At 47.7% G+C, this 18,218-nt stretch overlaps 2 protein-coding genes across 8 annotated transcripts; one reads left to right on the top strand and one right to left on the bottom strand.

The window, feature by feature from the left end:
* Positions 1–1,076: 1,076 nt before the first annotated feature.
* Positions 1,077–16,554, bottom strand: HNRNPH1 (heterogeneous nuclear ribonucleoprotein H1). 7 transcript variants are annotated; one of them, XM_058035000.1, is made up of 16 exons: positions 16,463–16,554; positions 15,778–15,889; positions 9,879–9,938; positions 8,980–9,117; positions 7,993–8,148; positions 7,650–7,793; positions 5,966–6,104; positions 4,786–4,964; positions 4,480–4,551; positions 4,268–4,401; positions 3,963–4,098; positions 3,706–3,789; positions 3,545–3,595; positions 3,131–3,214; positions 2,427–2,519; positions 1,077–1,857 (listed from the first exon to the last, which is right to left on the bottom strand). In XM_058035000.1, the coding sequence occupies exons 2-16, from the start codon at positions 15,824–15,826 to the stop codon at positions 1,733–1,735; spliced, it is 1,644 nt and encodes a 547-aa protein (XP_057890983.1). In that variant the 5' UTR covers positions 15,827–15,889; positions 16,463–16,554; the 3' UTR covers positions 1,077–1,732. The 7 variants fall into 7 exon arrangements, with proteins under 7 accessions (XP_057890983.1, XP_057890977.1, XP_057890978.1 ...); XM_058034994.1 differs by lacking the exon at positions 3,131–3,214; XM_058034995.1 differs by lacking the exon at positions 3,131–3,214 and having other exon boundaries at positions 4,268–4,380.
* Positions 9,948–15,211, top strand: LOC131089960 (deoxycytidine kinase 2). The gene is made up of 7 exons (XM_058035002.1): positions 9,948–10,815; positions 11,441–11,556; positions 11,957–12,150; positions 12,350–12,497; positions 12,723–12,838; positions 14,169–14,268; positions 14,911–15,211. Exons 1-7 carry the CDS (start codon positions 10,716–10,718, stop codon positions 14,947–14,949), a joined length of 813 nt encoding a protein of 270 aa, XP_057890985.1. The 5' UTR covers positions 9,948–10,715; the 3' UTR covers positions 14,950–15,211.
* Positions 16,555–18,218: the final 1,664 nt, after the last annotated feature.

The raw sequence follows: 18,218 nt of genomic DNA, 5'->3' as shown, positions 1-18,218 counted from the left end.
TCCAGTGTTTAAGCTGAAAGTAGCAGATTGTGCTTGGGATACCTGACCAATGCTGTGGTATTCCCTGGAAGGTGCTGGATGAAGCCACTGCTCTGCAGCTGGAACTGCTTTCACCCTCTTCCAGAAAAAAAAAGGGCAGTGGCTGTGTCCAGCCCTGGGGCAGAGGGGAGCAGCTGCTGCTCCAGCCCTGGGGACCCCTGGTCCCTCTTCTGCCAGGCCTGGGCTTGGCTGTACCAGGGATCCCAAAGCAGTCTGTGCTCCTGTGCCAGGGCTGTCGCCACACCAGCAGCACGGTGAAGGCAGCCCCGTCCCCAGGCAGCACCCAACAGGCCCTGTCTGTGCCCCAGGTGCCAGAGCAGCTCTTTAACCAAGTGAGCTTCTTCCAGAGGCTCCATGTGGAACAGTGCATACCCAGGGGTGATCCCCACTCTGCCCCAGCTCAGCCATGTGTCCCCTGAGCTGGGCTCAGTCAGCAATCCCCTCAGGAAGCAGGTTGTTTTCATGGCACACAGCCATGGCCAAAATACCCAGTGCTCAGAATTCCACCCTTATAGCTCCTCTGCTACAACAGAGGAGGACACTTTTATCACTATAGAAAGGACCTCAGGTTCTTAACCCTTCAGGACAAACAGTTCCTTATCATGGGTAACCAAAATACTATGGCCACCGACTGCATGGAAGCAGATTTTATATTAGTTCAGGGGAAGTTGCAGCGCTCAAAAAGCTGTAACAATGTTGCTTACAAAATCACATCTTTAAGCAGGATGTTTGACAAGTTACATTTATTGAAACATGGTTGCAGTAAGCTGCCCAGTCCGCGGATGCCTACAGGAAAGTACAGAATCAACCCTCATCCCCCCCCAGCAGTTTTAGGGCCCAGCCATGCAGTGCTTGGAACCAACACCCACTGGGCACCCCCAGCAGCAGGGGGGTTGCCTCTGCTCCCCCCCACTTGTCACTGTTACAGTTTATGGGCCACTGAGTCACTGTGTGGCAGCTGCAGGGCAAGGGCACAACAGTCAGAGGACATGGGTGCAAGTGTGGTTACAAGAAGCTGGAGGTCAAGAAGGAGTGAGTTCCAGTTTTTAAAAGGAAGATTTATTTAACAAGTTTCACTTAGCGCAATACACCTAAAAAGGAAATCACAATACAATGAAAGATTAAATCAAGGCCTCAGAATTTTATACGAACACCAAGACCAAAATCCTAAAGTAGCCGTATTGCGTCTCAACATGTTTCCCCCATTAACTTAAAAAAAAAAAAGCTTTAACATGCCTTACAGGATATTAAAAGAAATAAACTAGAACTAACATGCCAAATGTTCACTTTGATTTTCAGACACAGCTCCTATATTGGTTCTTTACAAAAAAGCATGTCTCTTTCAACATGTATTCAAAACAGTGTTGGATGTAATATGGTATAAGAGCAACATTTAACATAATTCAAACAGCTTTAACCTAAATACGCTTACTGCTTAAATACACTCCTACAACAAAACTAACTTGAGAAACGCTCCAAATTGTTTAACAGTTATAGTCTTTACTTGGTTATTACATCCTAGATGAATGTTCATTTCTGTATGTTCAAAAATACTGAACCTGAAAGGTTTTAAAACAATCCTGAATTCACTTACAGTAAAGCATAAATCACAAGCTCGTATTGCAAAACTGTTAAACTTAGTTTTTTGTTTTTTTGTTTTTTAAAAAAGATGTGACCAAAAGTCAGCGATTGGTTACATTCCCCAGCCACCACTCATGTTGGACATGTTGGACATGCCGCCCATGCCGTTCACTCCCATGGATGCGCGGTTCCCACTGCTGTAGTAGCTGCTGTTCATGGCGCCCTGGCTCCCGGGGTCTGAGGGGGAAACCGACAGCAGGTTCACAGCTGCCTCAGGCCGACTCGAAGCATCCTTGCCCCAACGCCTGTCCTTGCTGGGCCACCTCGTAAATACCGTCTACCGTGCCCAACGCTGCAAAGTGTCAGTTTACAGCTCCGTACCCAAAGCCAGTTACCGGATGTTCAACGACAGCACGAGCTCTGCATCACCCCCTTCCCAAGCCAGAGCTTTACCACTGCTCTGGGGGAATAGGGAGGACCCAGCCTCCCATGACCCCCTCCCCCATTTGTACTGTGTTTAAACAAAGCTGGTCTCCAGCTTTTGGGTTAAGAAAAGTGATCAGAGCAATGCAAGTCTGAGACTGGCATTTCCTGCCCCTTCCAGAATAGTTTTCCACATTTCCCCCCCACAGGTCCCCATTGCAGCTTTGAATCAATCCCCCCTTCCCCAAAATTCACAGTAGCCACACCTTTAACTTTCAGAGCCTGTGCTGCCCAGGTTATAACATAACCCTTTAACACCAGTGAAGGGCATGTTAAGCCAGCTGCACCTGGCCCAATGGAAACCAGCAAAGAAATGCTCTTACCATAGCCACTCATGCTGCTTTGACCTCCATATCCTCCTCCATAGCCCCCACTCAGCTGCTGGTTGCCTGGAGCACCATAACTGGATTGGCTCCCTTTAAGTTAAGGGTAAAAACATTAAGAACTTGCCGGTCAAGATCTGCTCATCATCAACAAACCCAGCCCTCACCCAACCAACAGCCCCTGCACTCTGGCACTACCTTGCTCACACCAAGGGAAGTTTAACATGCTCAAGGAAAGTGATGGGGTTTCTAAAGACATCCCTGCAATCAAGCAGCAACAAGAACTTTAGAAGTTACTTTTACAATTTCTGTGGACTATACTAAACAGGATCAATCTGCACTGTAACACACCCCAAAAAACTTAAGCTTGGCTATAAGGGACCTCACACTGAGTGCTGGCCTTCCAGAAGCACAGAAGTTCATTAACTGGAGTCACTCATGTGTACATGGTCCTGACAGACTTATTCCTGCCCCAGATTGATTGTGCATCACATCACAGCAATTGTGTGGCTCACACACAGATACCTCTGTTTAAACAAACTGCTCTTAACCTCATCACTTGCCTAACACCCCTTTCTGTAGTTTAAATATCAGCGTTAATACTATAAACATTTTGTAAACAAATACTATAAAAGCAGCAGTGCATCCACACCCCCCACCCCAGCACCCTCGAGACAACGGAGCCCCCCAGAAACCAACCCCACCTTCATCTCCGTAACCAGCCCAGCTGGGTGTCAGGAGGGTATCTGTCTTAGAGGCATAACAGCAACAGGCATTTAAGACTTGTGCTGCAAACACACATTTTAAATTTTTAAACAATTTTGGAGTTTGCCAGAGCAATTCAGACAATTTCTCCCAATTCCAAATATCTCTCTCTCACCACCAAGACTCAGCTTGAATGGCAGGTCACATGCCACAGATACATCCTCCATCACCGCACCATGTTCTGGTATCCCCCAACAGGGAAGGGGAAGGAGAATAAGAAGGACAGGCATCTCCCCAATTTTGCACTACCACACTCGCAAAGCCACTCATCCCACCACAAGCACACCACACTCAGCACCACAAGTTTATTCAACCTATTAAAGCTCAAATGTATTCCCAAAAGGATTATATACCTGGCAATGTGCTAGTGTTCCAATCTTGGACTACCCCTTCCGACTCCTTGACTGTGTGATTAAGACAGAATGTTGAATTTCAGTTTTGATGCCAGGCACACAATAAAGCTAGAGCTGTACAGAACGAGCCAGCTTCCAAGTGCAGTGAGACAGTTACATACCCATTGCTCCCATCATCTGACTGCCATAGGCACCACCAGTCCCTCCTGCTGTAGAATTCAGGAAGAGCTCTACATATCTGTGTTCTGCAAGAATAAAGTTCTCCCATGAGAGCATATCACACCAAACCCATGCAGCTTGTCTCGCTGCAAGTGAAGCTGCAGTGACATCTTTGGCATTCCAGTTGCAGCAGATGCACTACACCCCATCCAGTGCTGGCAGCTCCCCAAAGCCACCTCTCTCGAGCAGTCAGACTTACGCATATTTGCTTTGTCTTTGGACATGGCAGCCACTGCATCCTCGTGAGTAGCAAATTCAACGTCTGCCTCTCCAGTTACTCTGCCATCTGGTCCAATTTCAATGTGTACTCTTACAGGGTTCAGAGGTGAGAAGAACTACACACGGAACAGTCACACAGATTAAAACGCACCAATGCAACAGTTTGGGTTTACAACAAGCCATTTTCTCCAGAGGAACACTGCAGCTGCAGGGCAGCTGCTATGTCCCCACAAGGAGCCCGGGACCCAAAGCCATGCACAGGGGAGCTGCACGTGTGGCACTCACGTTGTAGATGTCATTCTCTGTGGCTCTGTAGGGCAGACCTCGCATGTGGACGCAGTGGCCGGTCGTGCTCTGGAAGGTGGACGATCCGTCGCCGTACCTGTGGTCCGACATCCCTGCGGAGAAAAGAGTCCATTCTAGGTCTTTCAGATGTATTTTAGTTTCTTTTGGGACATGTCGTAAGTTCAGTTACTGTTCCTATTAGAGATCCTTACCTCTTCCAAATCTATCAGAACCAAACCCATAGCCATCATTATACCCATTGTAGTCATCATAACCTCCATAACCTAGAAACAGATTGGACATGTTCATTTCAACTACACAAAGTTTCAAATAAACTTTCATTTCGACTACAGAAAGATCCAAATACACAGTACACACTGCAAACAACGACTACTACAACATTTCATTTCTTCTACAAGAATTAAGGCCAAGGACACATACACAGCTGGGGAGACACTACCAGGTCCAAGAGTTGCTGCTTTTCAAAGGAGCAGCTCCCTGGGCCCCTGGGCACTTACCTCCTCCGTAGGCTCCACGCCTCATTCTCTCCAAGCTACTTCCTCTACCCAGACTGTTGTACCCGCGCGTCAGGCCGGGCCTGTCGTACGGACCCGGTCTCTGCATGGCCAGCAGCTTGCGGGGAGGGTCGTAGTGAGTGCGCACCTCTGCTCGGCTGCTCTTGAAGATCTCAATGTACCTACGAGCGTTTGCACAGGGAGAACTCAGTCTTTGATTCCTTCCACAAACACCTCACAACTTCACATTACAACAAGCCATTTAGTCATAGCCTTGACACTGGCAGTTAATTTTAAGCCAGGTTTCTTTACGTTATGTAGGCAATGACTTTCTATTATTAGCACTACATTACATTTAAATCAGTGTATTTTCAAGAAATTAAAATTACTGAAGGGTTTATGTGCTCCTCATACTTTGCAGTATCCCAGCCTTAAGGGTGGGGGAGCAATACTGATTCCCCACCCACCTCCCCCCAATTTAAAATGTTAGTCAAACAATGTAGGAGGGACCAGTGTCCGCTCAACTCAGCACTGTTGCTCAAGGCAACAGAAACAGAGGGTTAAAAACCCGATCTCCACCGAGAGTTTAACCCATCAGGATGCCACAAAAAGCTCTGCATGTACTACTGAACCCAGCCTATGCTTCAGTGATTCAGCGTAGGCAAAAGGTGCATGCTTCAATGATAAATAGTCACAAGTAAAATTGAATAAAAACCCTTTGTGACAATTTCTTGAAAGCTATGCTTATTACATTGAAGATTAATACAAGTAAGTAAATTTGTTACATTTCAACTTATAAAACAAGTTTAGAAAGTATCACATTTTCTTATGGTAGTAAGAATACTGTGCATGTCTTTAGAGCTAAAGGCAGAATTGGTGCTATTTGAGAAGTTAAAGCCATAGTCTCTCAACTTTGCCATTTCCAAGCTATAGTTTTGAATGCCTGTTATTACTCAATTTTCCAAAGCACATTTTAGTTTAGCCCAATTTTATCTTATATTTTTGGGTAGATCTAAACAGTCTGTGCCACACACACTGCAGCAATCAATATCTTTACTCATCACCAAGTTAGAGACCACAATTACTATTTTGATTTGGGTGTTAACACTTTCAGAAGAGAGAATATGGATTTAATGGTTTACCATAAGAAAAGTGACAGAGCCAACCAACCATCCATCCCCACCTGTGCCCTATTCTTTCCTTGTGTTTCTTTAGAGCCTTTTCAGCTATTTCCTGTGAAGCAAACTGCACGAAGGCCTCCCCCGTACTCCTCCCCTGGAAGTCCACCGGCAATGTTATCCCATTTGGCACGATTTCCAACCCTTCAACCCAAGGACAAATAACCCCAGTAGGGGGGCAATATTAACATCACAAGCCCAGTCATGAGTTTTTTCTTATAGCTTTAAAAACACCAGAATTTAAACACTTTTAAGAGAATGGTATGTTGATTCTAGAACACCAGAACAAACAAGGCACTTCAACAAAGAGCTCCACGATCACATACCATTCAGTTCAGGTTCTTAACCCACCCTGCAGAGCTCAGAAATGCTCTGAGGGTCAGGGACAGCCCCTCAGAGAAGGCATCTAATGCAGGGTGAGTTAAGAACTTCACACATCATTACAAACCTCGGCAATTCTGTGAAAGTATTTAAGATGAACTTTTTAAGAGAACTTAAATTCAAACACAGCAAGTTAAACAGCTTTATACAGAACAAGTAATTTTACTAGAACTCATGTAAAATAATTAGTCTTATGCAAATATCAAGTTTCAGCAATTTTTTATCTTTAAGAGTGCTTAATTAAGAAAAAAATCATGAAGTAATTTTTAAGTATTAGTTCCTGAACAGAAGAGACATATTTTGTATATTAAGTACATAAACAACTTATAAAGCTTGAATTACTTCACCATGTAAGAAAAGAACAGTTTAAAATGCACATGCTTAGAAATTGCTCTTGTTCATATCACCAATTCAGAAAACAAAAAAAACAAAAAAACAAAAAAAAAAAAAAAAAAAAAAAAACAAAAAAAAAAAACAAACAAGTTCTGAGATTGTAAAACTGGAAATGTCTCTACTGTATTTTAAAGCAAAACAACAAGCTTCATCATATCTTGTAACAGCAAAACATTTAGAAATCTAGTATTTTGAAAATAATAACAAATGAAATCCTAAACAAACAACAGATTCCATTCTTAGACATTTTAATAGTCTAATTCCAGTTTGTAAACATAAAACAGCTGCAAAAAAAGTAAAAATTAGTCAAAACAAGGCATTATTTCTTCATCCATAAAAACTTTGAGCTAGGCAACATCAAGGGTCTGGTGGGTTTTTTATCCCCATAGGAAGAGAAAGGGGCAAATCTGTAGATCTCTATTTGGGCAGAGTTCAGCAGGTTTTCTCTGCATTTCATTCAATACTAACTCTATACTGGGAAGAGGTCATGGGCCCTTTACTGAGAACCTGGCTCCTCACACAGAGCCCAGTGGGGAGTGTGATCTACATCCTTCACCGACCAGGGCCAATCATCCAAGGCCAGGGGTGGAAGTAGCTTCCCACATGAACTGTTCAGCTTTATTTGGAAAGCAAGATACTTTTCTGTAATCCTTTCTTGGAACAGCATGTCCCACCAAGTATAAATTCAAGCACCTTTTTGGCATTCTCTAAATTATTTAATTTATCAAGTATTTTAGGAAGTGATCCAAAGAGTTCTTCATGCCCAGAAAACTAATGAAGAATTGCTTTATTTACTTTTAATACCCATGATAATACTGTTGGATGTACTACTGGGCAATCCATGCCTGTTTGGTTTGTTGGGGTACTTTTAGCATAAACCAATAGTGCTATAGCTACTACTTTTATCCCACATACCTGAAAAAAACTGTACAATTTCTTCTTTACTACAGCCAAATGGGAGTCCTCTAAGACGTACAAAACCATCATTAGCTGTATCAGGGCTGTTGGGACCAGTATGCTTCAGAACCCAATCCATTTCAACGTTGTTTGACTTGAAAACTGTAAAAGGCACTTAGAATTAATGCATTCTGGAGTAAGGTAAAGTTTTAAAGTTATTTGCCTTGAAACTAGCCAACTTATGATATGCAAGTCCATTTGTCCTTTCACATGCATTTTAGAGAGACAAAAAATGCAATTAACCAAAAACCCATCAAGCACAAACACAGTGTAGTCAGTTACTAGACCAACTGAGTCAAACCTTCAACGTATCTGTGTCCCATTGTTTCTCTGTCTTTTTTCAGGGCCAATTTCACATCCTCCTCTGACTCAAGTTCAGCAAATGCTTCTCCACTTGGTCTGCCCTCCCTGGTGTAGATGAAACGGATACCCAGAGCCCCGTTCAGAATTTTGCAATCTGAAAATCAAACAGAAAGGTCAGAATTACTTTAATTATTACAGGAACAGTGTTACTTTGAAAGTTTCAGAGAGCCTAAAACCAAAAATGTATTGAGTATCAATTATATCATAACAAAGGCAGCACCATTTCTGGTGCAATGCAACTTTAAAATGACCAGTTAAATAAGGCACTAACTAAAGTTCCCATTCTAGTCAAACCTGCAGATAAAGAATAATTGCAAATTAGCTATTTCCAAAACTCTTCTGCCTCAAGGTGAACACACTATCTGCTTTTGATCTTAACTCTCTTATTAGCCTGAAATAAGGTACAGTAAAAATCAGTCTAAGTGTAATAAACTAAATCAGAACAAAATCAAATACATCAAATTCCAGAAGCAGTTTTAAAAGGTCCAGTCACTGCAGAAAGCATGTATTTATCACCACTATTTATTACTGCAGAATGCTATTAATCTGGGGAAGCATACACACACTCGTATTGTCCCAATAACATGAGTCTGCTGGGATTTAGCTTTGTAATTCTTACTTCAGGGTGAACTTTCTTTAAAACTGAACCTTCTCTCTCCTGGTTACTCAAGCAGCAAAGGCAGTTGTGGCTATCCCAGCAACTCAAACGAAGCCCCTTAGTAATGAGTTCCTGCTAGCATTAACATGGCTTTGCACCCCAGGTTCTGGCTGAAGCACTTGTTGGACTACAAACTGCACTGGCTGCTGAATGCCTCCTGCAAGTGCTCACTACAGCATTACCACAGTGTCTCTGGGAGTGACCCAGAATTGACAGCAGAGCCCGACCCCTCTCCCACAGCTCTTATTCCTCCACAGCCCCACTTACCGGAGAAGAATCTCTGCACCTCCTCGGTGGAGCAAGACCAAGGCAGCCCCCGGACCTTCACCACGTATCCCTCGCTGCTCTCTGTGTTAAGCATCACATTGGGGGTGAGGCTCTGCTCTGTCTCTGCTTCTGTGGTTGCTGGAAAGACCAGAACGGGCCCTTTGAGATGCTGCCCAGCACGGCCGCCACCCGCACCCCCTCAGAGCGCCCGGCGGCCCCCCTGGCCTGTGTCCCGGCCCTCCCTGATCCTCCTCTGCCTCGGCCGCTGCCGCCTCACACACACGGCGCCGCTCCCGCCCCCGGCCCGCGCCCTGCCCCTTCCCCGCACGCACACATGGTGGGGCTCCGCGCTGGTTCTAGGGCTCCGAGCCTGATCCACTGTCCGGAGAGCGCCTAGTCCCGGTCAGGCGGCAGCGAGCGGGCGAGCCTGCAGCGAGAGCGCGCTAGGAAATGGCGGCGGGTGCTCCCGCTTCCGCTGGGCCGGGCCTTCCTCCGCACAAAGAGCGCGGTCCCAGACGCCGCCCTGGCAGGCCCGCGGCCCCCGGCGATGGCGCAGCGGCCGTGCCCGGTTCGCAGGGAGGGCCGTGTGACCAGAGGGCACCGAGCACCGCGAGCCTCCGCCGAGCACGGGACCGGCCGCGGCGTGGCCGGGGTGGGTGCGGGGCGCATGTGCCCCGGTGGGCCCGGCCCCACCCCCGGGACCCGCGCGCCGCCTGTGCGCACGCGCCGCCCGCCCGCCGCGCCGAACAAAGCCCCGGCCCCGCGCGCCCTGGGCGCCGCTCGCCGCACTGCGCGTGCCCCGCGCGCTGCCGCCCCCGCCCCGGCCCGCCGCGGCTCCCGCGTGGCGCGGACAGCGGAGCGCTCTGGCTGCGCACACCGGTGCGCGAACTGGCACTTACCAGCTTCAAAGGCTGACGCTACCCCACGTGAAACAATCTGCTCGCTTCGGTCACTGAAGCCTGGTGTGTTTGGAGGAGATGGGGAAAGAAGAGACAATGGGTCACAATTATCATAAAAGAACGGAAAAGTTAATTCCCTCCCGTTTCCTCCAAACACACCAGAACTAGCTAGATTTCACCTTGTATTACCGAGGAGGAAGGAGGAAATTGGAATAACTCATCTAAGAATCCTCCATCCCCTTTCCCCTTGGATAACCAGCTCATGTTTCAACTTGTCTGCACAGTTGATAGAGGACCCCTGCCTAGAGTTAAGCAAGCTCCTGGAGCCCCGACATTGGTATTTGGAGCCCAGAAGCTGCTCTGAGTAGTCTCCGGATGAACACCATTCATCCACGAGTGTTTCTTCTCCAGTCAGTACCAAAACAGACTGTGAGCCTACATTGCCTCATCTCTTATTACATGTTCTGGACTACTAACATTCACCCCACCCCCACAGCTGGAGGCTTTTAAATTTTTTTAAGTGCATGCTCAAGTTTACGTAAGTAAATCAAACAACATGGCGAACTCGTTTACAGAAATGCAAATTAGATCAGTAAGTGGAACCGTGCTACAGTCACTTCCTGCTCAAAGGTCTCTTCTCCATTTCACTCGCCGAACGCCCATTTTGTAACACTGCGGCGGCGGGAGCTGGGCAGGAGCGGCGGGGGAGGGGGCAGCGCCTCCGCCTCTTCCCGGGGAGGACTGGCGGGAAGCGGCCATCCCGCCCACCCGCCTGGCGGGACGCTTAAAGTGCGCTGGAGCAGCCGGGAACCCCTTGAGTTCCCGCTCGGCACCGCCATGTCTACCCCCGCCAAGCGGCACTGCCAGAGCCCCGCCGGCTCCCTCGAATCCAGCTTCCAGAAGCGCCTCAGGAAGATTTCCATCGAGGGGAATATCGGTGAGCTCAGCAGAGAGGGTGCGAGGGGCGGCTCAGGGTAGGAAGGGAGTCCGGGGGAAGGTGGGGGGTGTCAGGCCGGGAGCACCCCAAGGGCCTGGGATGCCGGGGGAGACAAAGAGAGAGAGGGGCGGCTGCGGCGCTTGTCCCCCCGGCTCTGCGGGCGGCTCGGGGCTCTGCGGGGAGAGTCGCACCGGGACATGAAGCCGGAGCGAGGCTGGGGCGGATGGGGAGCTCCCCGAGCAGGGTGCCCGTCAGTGACACGGAGGCGCAGGGCGGGCTCGGGAGCACAAAGCCCCGGTGCCCCGGCCCGGCCGGGGCTGTAGCGCTCGTTCGCTCCCGCCCGCGCCAAGTCCCAGCGCCTGCGCGGCCGCTCCCTCGCTCTCCCCGCTAAGCTCCGCCCGCCACGGCAGCTCTAAAATGTCGGCCGCTCCTCGGCCGCCCTTATCACCCGCCCGGCCGGGCGCGGCCCCTCTGGCGAGAAAGATTAGCGCAGTTTGCTCCGCGGCGGACCCGGCCGGCCCCGCGCCCTAACAGGCACTAACAACCCTCAAACTGCCCCCTGTCCGTCAGCAGCACCAGAGCTATCAAACCCCAGCCCTTTGTGAACTGCTCTAATCTTCCGCAGCTGCGGGGAAGTCAACGTTTGTCAGGCTGCTGGAGAAACACAGCGATGAGTGGGAGATCATCCCCGAGCCCATCGCTAAGTGGTGCAACATCCAGACAGCCGAGGATGAGTATAAGGTAGGTGCGCTGGATTTGGGCCGGAAGAAACTGAAGGGAAGTTCCTCAGCCAGGGAGTTATGCCAAAACCCAGCTATACTTAGTCTGCAGCAGCCAGAGTCATCCCCACTATCATACCACAGTTGGTCAGGCACTCAAATTGTAAAGGCAAGACACTACTGAACGTATATTCCAAACCACACACCCTACTCCACGGGAATCACACTAAAATCTGGAATTTAAACTGCTCAAAGTTGTCATGAAAACCACAATCACCTGAGGAAAAAGTGTCTCTTAGGTCCTATGCCTAAGCATTTTCTTAGTAATAAAAAGAAAGCCATGAATTCTTACTTGAACATATCAGAATTCTGGATTGAGAAAAGCAGTATGTTCACATTAACTTTTTTCTCTTGCCTTTTAGGAACTTTCAACATCTCAGAAGAGCGGAGGAAACTTACTTCAAATGCTGTATGACAAACCCTCAAGATGGGCGTACACATTTCAGACTTATGCCTGCTTGAGCCGAGTAAAAGCCCAATTAAAACCTCTCTCAGCCAAGCTGTACGAAGCAGAACATCCAGTGCAATTTTTTGAAAGATCTGTGTACAGTGACAGGTAATTACAGCATGGCAAGAACTCACAATAACAATTTCCAGGTCTTTAAAGACATGGAGCTGAGGAAACACTTGATTTTTAAATTAATACCTGCAAGGGAGCAGGCTCTATTAAGGCATTTTTTTCAATACCATCATTCTGTTGTTTTGGTAGTTCACTTTTGTCATTCCTGGCATAAGACTGATGTCTTTCATTGCAGATATGTGTTTGCTTCCAACCTGTTCGAGTCTGGAAGTATTAATGAAACAGAGTGGTCTATTTATCAGGACTGGCACACCTGGCTTTTGAATCAGTTTCAATCAGATATAGAACTGGACGGCATGATCTATCTCAGAACCACACCTCAGGTATGCTCAGTAAAATGGAGGTGTTCCAGTTTCATCTTCCACAGGTTTAAGAGGGTACAAAAAAGTTATTCTAGATTTAACTCGTTTATGTTCAGCCAACCATTTAAAATTAATGCTCACTAATGTCTAGCATTAGTCCTTCCAAATTAAGGGCCACTTGATCCGTTTAGCTGATTTAACCTACAACACATGATTAATGACCAGGTTTATATATTTTTTCCCCAGAAATGCATGGAAAGGCTACAGATGAGGGGCAGAAAAGAGGAGCAAGGAATCGAGCTTGAGTATTTGGAAAACCTCCACTATAAACATGAAACTTGGCTTCATGAAAGGACTATGAGGTAGGAACCCATTTTCTGTATCAAGTTTCAACTTGCAGGCAAAGCTCTTTCCTACCTTAAAGCTTTAGTTTTATCGAGTTTACTGCAAGTCTAGTTTCACTCAGGCATTTGGATATGCTCATATTTATTCACACTTCAGGTTTCAAGGGATGAAACTCAATCTAATTTGAAATCTTTGTTAAGCATTAGCTTTAACTAGAAAGCTTTCTTGTAACTCTGGCAAGGACATGGATTTTGCTAATTGGAAGGACTCAGGAATAAGACACTTAAAATGGTGGTATGGGGCCAGTCACATAGGTTTCTCACCATGCAGTTTCTGTTGTAATCTAAGAGGCAAACAAGGCCCCAAATACCATTAAACTAGCAGGACTGCATTTCAACAAAGTTTAAGTATTAATCCTAACTTAAACAATAATCAGAAAGACTTTTGGCAGAGCTGTTACACACAAGAAGCCTAATTAGCTACTGAGTGATCTCTGTACACCTTCTCTTAAGCTCCTTATTGACTCTTACTGGCTTTCCAATCCAAAGAATCTGAACATGAAAACAGACTCTAGATTTTTCCCTAGAGGAGTCCAAAATATTCTACTGAAGGGGAAGCACTACAATTCCAGGAAAAGTACATTATCAGTTTGATCTACTTGCTGAAGTTTCACATAGGATGACCCAAATGCTTAGGAGACAGAAGGCAGTGCACAGTGTGCAATTTTGGGAATGTTTACGTTGTGTACTCACTCCAAATTCAGTAAGGAAGCACTTCCTGTGTCTGGAATAGGAACTGAAGTGTGCAAGCACAAGTTAGAATGTTGTTCAGCACACGTACTGCATTTTAGAAATGCCTTCCACACTCACAAAGACTAAACTACTGCTCCCATCTGTTCCTAAACTAAAGCTAAAATGGTTTTGCTTATGTCCAAGACGTTATAAATACCAGTCTTATAACCTGTTAAAGAGGTCATCCTCATGAAAGGAAGCTTTAAAACTGCATCTTCGTAAGTGGATTAAATGGGGGAGACACAGGGCAAGGGAGATTTTGAAAAAAATATATCATCTTATAATTACAAAATTAGTTTCTGGTCATTGATTCCATTACAAGAATGAGATAAAGAAAACTAAGGTAAAAAATATCCCCCCCAACTTGTACATTACTAAGAATCTAGATTTGTGAAATCTATTAAGAGCAATTAAGGACAAACTTGGCATAGGCTTTATATTTAAGTTAGGAGCACCAGCTTTAACATTTCAGATGCATGTGGTAACCAAGAGCAAGGGTCTTGAACTCACAGTATTTTGTGTCATTTTACTCAAACTATGTTCTTCCATTTAACAGAGTTGATTTTGAGAACATTAAGGAGATTCCTATTCTAGTTTTGGATGTTAATGAAGATTTTAAGAACGATAAGATTAAACAAGAGTACCTGATTGATAAAGTAAGTATGAAGTATTAGGGGGTTTGTATCTGCTCTTCTGCAATTATCATGCACGCAGTGACATTAAACAGTGGGAAGGGAGAGTGAGCAACCATTTCAGGAGACAAGGAGGGAACAGAGCCAAAATGGTGTTTACCAATTCCTCAGAAAGGCAAGACTTGGGAAGTAAATGCGAAAAGAAATTCTGGTGGAGTTGCTTGGCTAGTTCACGGGAAAAAAAAAAACTCCACCTAATACTTACAAGCATGAGGAAGTGCTCTCCTAGGAAACCCTATAAACCATTTTCTTCATCTTGTTCTGGGTCATCAGCTTAAGATTACTGAAGAATGACTCCTTTAAGACAAGACTAATTCCCTCAATTTAACAGCTCTAAATAAATTGGGGAGCCCAATGATGAATTGTGGAGGTATTTGTCATTACATCCTCATGGAAACTAGCAATTAATGGCTTAATTTTAAGCAGACACTCAGACTTGCCATCTACCTTGCCCCTCTGAAAGGCCACACGCATTTCAGTTCATGAATTAAATACAGGGGCAAAACATCACTGGAAAACCGTAGTGACAGACAATTTCTTCCCAAATAAAGGGAAAAGCCTGGTACTTTAAATGCCTCAAATAATACATATACTTTTTTTTAATAGGTCAAGTCATTTCTGACTTCTTTAGAAGATGAAAATTAATCCCAATAACAAGTTCATGAAGTTCACTCAACAATCTGTGTGTTTAAAAATTTACTTAAAACAAATGCATTACCTGTATAGCTGATTTTAAAGCAAGCCTGAAATGTAATAACATGATTTGGGATTTATTTTTATCCTTATCTGAGCTGTGTGTTTTGCTAGACCTTTTTGTATAGCTGAAAAGAACAATTATGGGATGTTTTTATATTGATTTTTTTCTTGTATATTCTCTGCTGTTTAATAAAGATTTTAAAGTGATATTGACTCTCGAGTGTCTGTCCCCACGGGGGAGCTCAGCGAGAGGCCGACACCCAGTAAACAGATAGCAGGCGCTGAGCATGGTTGTTTTGCAATAACTGGCACGGGTTCACCATTTTAAGACGAGACTGTTATGGCGTCCAGAAACCTTTACTTTCAACTTCTGCTTTACTGAGTGGCCGTTTCCACCGGATTTACGCTACTTAAGGCTGGACGTTAGACCTGTAACAAACTGTAGTTCACGCTTATCTCGTTGGCCATCTCACGCCCACCCCCCCAGCAGGGGAGGGAGCCGCGGGCGCGGCAGCGGCGGTGGAGGCGGGACAGCGACCCCGGAGAGCCCCCGCGGCCCCGCCCGACACGACGCACGCGGCCGGGGGGGTTGAGCGGCGCACGCGGCCGGGCCCGTCCCCGCCGCCCCCCTCGCTCCCTCCCTCCCCCAGCGCCATCGTGAGGCCTCCGCGGCACCGGCCCCGGCCTGGCGGCACCACGAGGGCCCGATCGCCCTTTCCCCCATCCCCCCGTTCCCTCCCGCCACCCCGTCCCCCTCCCGCCGTCGCTGGGCCTTACCCAAGCCGGGGATCTCGCCCTCGGTCTCCTCGGTGTGACAAGGGTCCATCTTGGCCGCGCCTTCCCCGCAAGGGCCGCAACAAGAACAAAGCTGGGCGGGGGCGCTCAGGCGCTGCGCGAACAGAAACAAAAGCTCAGCGGCGGCCGAAGGGGCGCTCGGAAAAGGTGGATCGGGGCTCCGCGGGGGGTTTCTCGGTGCTCCCGCGGGGATGGGCCGCGATACAGCCGCCGGTATTCCCGGTACCGCCCGCTCGTTCCGTCTGCGCAGCGCCCGTTCCGCGCCTATAAATGGCCGCCGGCCGCGCAGCGCCGCGCGCTGACGTCACGCGCCGCCCGCCCCCGCCAGCCAATGGCTGCGTGACAAATTGAACGCAGCCAGTCACGTCCGGCCCCCCGCGCGCGCGGTGGTGGGGGGGGGGGGGGGGAGAGGATAATGGAGGGGGGAGCGCGCGACCGCCCCGGGGGTCTCGCGAGCCCCTGTGCCCCCCGCGCCCGCCGGGGGACCCGGGTTCGAGTCCCCAGGGACCCACGTTCGAGTCTCTGCCGCCAGCCTCGGCTCCGGCTCGAGTCCCGCCCCCGCCCGTTCCGCTCCCCGGTTTTAGAACATGGCGGCGGCCTTGTCTCTCCCCCCCATGCCCGCCCCGACGCCCCCACTCGTCCCCGTTGCCCCGGCACCCCCGCTCACGGCGAGCTGCAGCCGCGGGGCTCCGGCAGCGATCGGCGGCTCCGCGCACTGCAGCACCGCCCGCCGCCGGTGTCAGCAGGGCTCGGCTCCGCCTCCCGCCGCGGCGGGGGCCGGGCACGGCGGGGCCTGCGCGGGCCTGGCCGGGGAGGCCTTGAGGGCCCCTCCGCACGTTGGAGGGCCCGGGGTGAGCGGCTCCCTCAGGCACTGCTGGGGCTGTTCGGGTTTGGCGCAGGAGGTTCCTGGGCCGGAGCTGTCCCTGGAACCCCCGAGTGGGCGCTGGGAGTTCTCACATGCCCTCTGTCCCCTCAGACCGCGCTCTCCCGAGCAGACCCACCGTCTCCACAACAAATCGCGAGTGAAGCAGGTTCAGGTTAAAATAGCTGCTAGGGAGCGTTGCTGTGGGATTGAACAGATAAGAAGTGACCTTAGGACTGTGGAGGTGTGGCACCGACTCCAGCTTTGTTTCTGGCCGAGTGTTAGTGTAAAGCAAATCCCTTTGCTAATCCCCGTTGAGGCCTTTGCGTTTCTAGCAGTGAGATAATGATAATTTTTGGCTTTTTATAGTATGTATTAATGTTCATACACTGAGGTACGTTTACTATGTGTCATTTTATTGGTCCTGATTGGTATTTTTAGTCCCCATTACTGCATTTGAAAAAGGACAGAAAATGGGTTTTCTGTTGTTTATGCATCATGATCCACATGATTAAATGGCTTTAAAGAGAGCTGTAATGGCTGTTCTCTTGCTATCTAATTTACAGTGAGAAATGAAGCCTGATTTGCCTAATATTTTCTTGATCTTATGTTTATTTAGTTAAACAGGATTCTGATGTAAGACCTATCTTTAGAGGTCTCTTAGGAAATTAAAATCATCCTGTGTTCACACTGACAAGTTCTATATATCCTTCCAGTGTTAGAAGAAAGGTCATATGACTTCTTTCTGCAAATATGTATCTGCTACTAATCTTAGGCAAAAAACTCAGCCTGCCTTTGACATAACCCACAGTGAGTTTGGTACAGCCACTTCCAAGGAAAGAACGTGACTGTGAGCACCAGGGGCAAGCAAAGACATAAATAGTTATCAGAAGAGTTTTGATTAGCCAATGTATATGCTGGTTTGAAAGACAAAAATAATTAACAATTCAAATGGAATTACTGCCCTGGCTGGTTAAATGCTTTTGTACATGGGGGTTGTCTCATGGTGTGTGAGCACTGGCACAGAGGGAGACAGGAGATAAAAATCTTCCTGAAAACATTGGTATAGTTTCTTCCTTCCATGAGGTCTTCTAGGACTCAGGCATCATGTTTACCTGGCTTTTGTTTTATGGTGTGAGCCTGACACCTGCACCTTCCCCTCCAACAAACCCAGTTGAACCCCAGTGTGTCTGTCACAGCTCACGCTGTACATGTTTTTTCCTGAAAGGGCTTTGTTCTACTTCAGAAGTTCACTGTTTCATTCCTGTGATGGAGAAAGGCATACCTGCTGCCCAGACAGCAGGGGAGAAGAGCTCCTCTCATTTTCCCATTTGCATTCCCAGAGGGTTTTGCCCCATTCGAGTCAGCTGGGGCAGTGAGGGCTGAGCTCAGCCTGTTGGGTGTTGTTGTGCATTGGGTAGGAAATGGGCAAAGGGGTTGATGCCTTGTGAAGGCTGACCTAGAACAGAGACTAGAGAGAGTTAAAGAATAAAGTGGGTGTTTATTAGAAGGCCTCAATGGATACAGCTTGGGCAGTACAAGAGCCCAACCAAGATGATCC

This window comes from Melospiza georgiana, chromosome 15 (genome assembly GCF_028018845.1).
Source record: "Melospiza georgiana isolate bMelGeo1 chromosome 15, bMelGeo1.pri, whole genome shotgun sequence".
In the NCBI taxonomy this organism is placed as follows: Eukaryota; Metazoa; Chordata; class Aves; order Passeriformes; family Passerellidae; genus Melospiza; species Melospiza georgiana.
Note: the sequence above shows the minus strand (reverse complement) of the source record. Positions and strands in the feature narration are given on the sequence as shown.

What these genes read in the sequence shown, in the direction of transcription:
- HNRNPH1 (XM_058035000.1), bottom strand. Translation starts at nt 15,826, where the DNA reads ATGGACCCTTGTCACACCGAGGAGACCGAGGGCGAGATCCCCGGCTTG. An exon ending in CAGAGAATGACATCTACAAC is followed by an intron (nt 4,099 to 4,267) that starts GTGAGTGCCACA and finishes TTCCGTGTGTAG; the next exon opens with TTCTTCTCACCTCTGAACCC. An exon ending in CAAAGACAAAGCAAATATGC is followed by an intron (nt 3,790 to 3,962) that starts GTAAGTCTGACT and finishes TTATTCTTGCAG; the next exon opens with AACACAGATATGTAGAGCTC.
- LOC131089960 (XM_058035002.1), top strand. Translation starts at nt 10,716, where the DNA reads ATGTCTACCCCCGCCAAGCGGCACTGCCAGAGCCCCGCCGGCTCCCTC. An exon ending in CTTCATGAAAGGACTATGAG is followed by an intron (nt 12,839 to 14,168) that starts GTAGGAACCCAT and finishes TCCATTTAACAG; the next exon opens with AGTTGATTTTGAGAACATTA. An exon ending in AAGAGTACCTGATTGATAAA is followed by an intron (nt 14,269 to 14,910) that starts GTAAGTATGAAG and finishes TTTTTTTAATAG; the next exon opens with GTCAAGTCATTTCTGACTTC.